At 33.7% G+C, this 3,340-nt stretch overlaps 1 protein-coding gene across 1 annotated transcript; it reads left to right on the top strand.

Annotated features, from left to right (window-relative positions):
• Positions 1-184: 184 nt before the first annotated feature.
• Positions 185-2,695, top strand: LOC117102922 (gamma-butyrobetaine dioxygenase-like). Its single transcript, XM_033243382.1, has 4 exons — positions 185-326; positions 667-866; positions 1,206-1,375; positions 2,020-2,695. The coding sequence occupies exons 2-4, from the start codon at positions 808-810 to the stop codon at positions 2,166-2,168; spliced, it is 378 nt and encodes a 125-aa protein (XP_033099273.1). The 5' UTR covers positions 185-326; positions 667-807; the 3' UTR covers positions 2,169-2,695.
• Positions 2,696-3,340: the final 645 nt, after the last annotated feature.

The raw sequence follows: 3,340 nt of genomic DNA on the forward strand, positions 1-3,340 counted from the left end.
AGTTCTGTTTAGGAGTCAACAAGGGTGTTCTGCTACTCAGGATGGGTTCGCAAGGGTGAGTTTATTTATAGTACTATAGATTTTTTGTTGAAAATACTTTTCACATGATGTGTCTAAATGAATTTGATAAGTCTAATAAAAAGAAAGGATCGATTTACCATATTTTGTTGCATTTACTTTTAGATGGCTACTAATAAACAAGATTTATTTCTCATTTTAGTGTTGTTTCACGAGTCGAATCGAAAGCAGATCCATTCTTTTTGGGTTATACTTCAAAGGAGTTACCTTTGCACACAGACTACACGTATGGAGCCAACATTCCAGGGGTAATACGAATTATTATGCCAAACATAAATTTTCAAATTGTCTTCATCAACAAATTTTGCTAAACGTTAAAGGCAATATAAGAAGAGTAAACCTGTGGTTAGTGAAATTTGCTAGAATATTTGTAAGATCGAAGAATGTAGATCAGAAAAAAAACTGATCATTTCTATCCGTTTCATTTTTAATGTTGATCTTTTATCAGTTCGCCTTTTATGAGCAATTCATTTTTTTTTTTCGTTTCAATGTTTAAGATTTTCCACAGTCTTTTAAAAAAAGGTGGGATACAGACATTATTTATAGCCATCAATATTTCAATTAAACACATCACTTCTGTTTTTATAGATTGTTTTTCTGCATGGAATAAAATGTGCGCCCTCGGGTGGTAAAAGCTGGTTGGTTGATGGGTTTAAATTGGCAAAAGATCTCAAGAAGAATGATCCAACTGCATTCAAGTTGTTATCTACTGGTATACTGAACTACGAAATGAATGGATTTGATATTGGGCCACAATTTGATCACAGGTGTAATACACAGGTTATAAGGTAAACATTTCAATTCAAAATAACGTTTGTAGTCTTAGAGAGTAAAACTGGTAAAACACTATACTGTAGCATAAGCAGAAGCTTCCATTCACACGGTCAAATTAGGCCTACTATTTGAACGAAAGTTTTATATTAATAGTAGGCCTATGTAATATTGATAATAATAATAATAATAATAATAATAATAATAATAATAATAATAATAATAATAATAATAATAATAATAATGATATTGTATTGTTATTAATTTTTATAATCATTTTATTATTAGGCCTAATATTATCATTACAATTAAATTAATAATCAAAATAATAATTATTGTATTGTTTTAATCTGAAGAGTCAATTGGCGCGGTGATGTTGACAAGATTGCATACAATGAATATGCACGGACAGAGTATTTGACTAACATCTCTGTTGATGACATGCCAGCGTATTACGAAGCATTGACTAAATTTATCTCCATGGCCTACTCCCAAGAATACCTTCTAGAAGCTATGATTGAGGAAGGCAAGTGTAGAATTATCAATTATTTATGAAACTTCATTGATTAAGTCTATTAATGCTACTTATTATTGCTACTGTTATTTTTAATTCTCTTTTACATTTTCACTTGCAGCTTCACTACTACAACCCCCGATAGAAACTTGAAACATAACAAACATATATTAAACTAATATAAGAAATCAAATTTATGTAAATTTATGTAAACAATGGAGTATCTTGTGTCCTATGCTCTGAACTTTCGACAGTGAAAGTATCGCACGCTTAAATGATGATTTTTTTTAATGAGATAATGGTTGCCAGAGGCGTAGTTAAGATATGACAGTAAAAGGCTGGATATGATGAGTTTGATACGTCGGGACGAGTATTTCAAATTTTTCGTGGCGGCGGGTGCGCTAATTAGCCAAAAATAAAATTTTATTTTTATTCGGAATCAGCATTATTGGCGGGCGGCGGGTTCGCTAAACAAGGTATAAAATATCTCGCCTAAGCGCTTAATCATGGTGGTGGTTGTAAATCTAGGATATAACATTCTAGGAAAATATAAAATTTAAAACTAATAAACATTCGAAATATTACCAACAAGTGGTAACTGTTTTTCATAAATTAGACCTACTTTCAATTAATTATTGTTTTTTCCCCCGCAATAGGTGACATTGTAGCGATCGACAACCTTCGTCTGCTTCACGGACGTGACAAATTTGAAATCTCAGATGGTAAAGGGCGTATTGTTGAAAGTATTTGTATAGATATGGATGACTTTAACTCACGTTTGCGTGTTCTGAGCCAGAGTTTCTAAAATATATAACACATATATGTATATAATACAGTGTGAAGAAGAAAATATTAGCTTGATTTGAATAGTATTTACTATGGATTACCACCTGCGACCTACAAGCTTTACCAGCTTAACCACAGCTCCACTTATATGTGAGCGTTTCAGTCAGTGACTCCAATAAGATTGACGCCCGGAAGACCTCATCTTTATTTTCTCAATAAGTTTATTTTATAAACAATTTTCCTATGCAGCAACTCTGATTTTCCTGAATGGCAATTTAGGTGGTTAATGTTGTATAACTTGATGATAATATGTATTATACTCAGGGTTGGAGCACCACGATGTTTAAACGATTGAGAAATTTAGTTTGCAAAATGTTTTAAACTTCTCAATATTTGGACACAATATTTAGGATTGTATCCTAATAATTAAGTTAAAAGAATCGGTATTTGTCTTGCAGATGTTGAAGACATGCAAAAGATTGGCATGTTTTCCATTTCATGGCGGCATATTGAATACTTTGCGATTAAAATTATTCTGTTAAAATATATGAAGCAAAGATCATCAGTATTTATTCCTAAGATAAAGTTAGAAGATTTACCAGTAATAACAAAATTACGTCAGAGTGAAAATAGAAAATGTTCACCCACTACAATTTAAAAAAAAAAAATGCAAAATTTCCTGAATTTTACATAGAGGGCGCTATATACAAAATTTTATCAGAGCCGAATTTTATGAATTGTCCATGAATTGTCTTACACACGGCGGTGGTTGGTCTGCTCGCATGCGCACGATCTTTGCTCGCATTTTACCAGACATCAACAAGATCGGCAGGTAAGGCTAGACCTAGATAGTCACGAATACCGTAGTCATACGGTGTGTAGTATAAAAATGCTGTTTTTTGGTTGTTTTTTTTAAGAAAATGTAATCAATGCCTACTACTAGCCTCCCAAGGCCTAGCTAGGCCTAGTGAGTCCCCAAATTATGCCTACTACTGTGCCTCTCCTAGCCTAGGTACCCTTAGGCCCTAGCCTACCCTGAGTTACGTAGTAGGCCTAGCTAGGAATTAGGCCCATATCGGCCGCTACCTATAGCGGCCGCCCTCCAGAACGGCCGCCAATGCGTGTGTATGTATGGAACGCCGATGACGCATTCACAATGCAGTACATTGTAGTTAAATGGTTTGGAATAGG

This window comes from Anneissia japonica, unplaced genomic scaffold (assembly GCF_011630105.1).
Source record: "Anneissia japonica isolate Jap-2015-1 unplaced genomic scaffold, ASM1163010v1 scaffold104425_len3328_cov164, whole genome shotgun sequence".
Lineage (NCBI taxonomy): Eukaryota > Metazoa > Echinodermata > Crinoidea > Comatulida > Comatulidae > Anneissia > Anneissia japonica.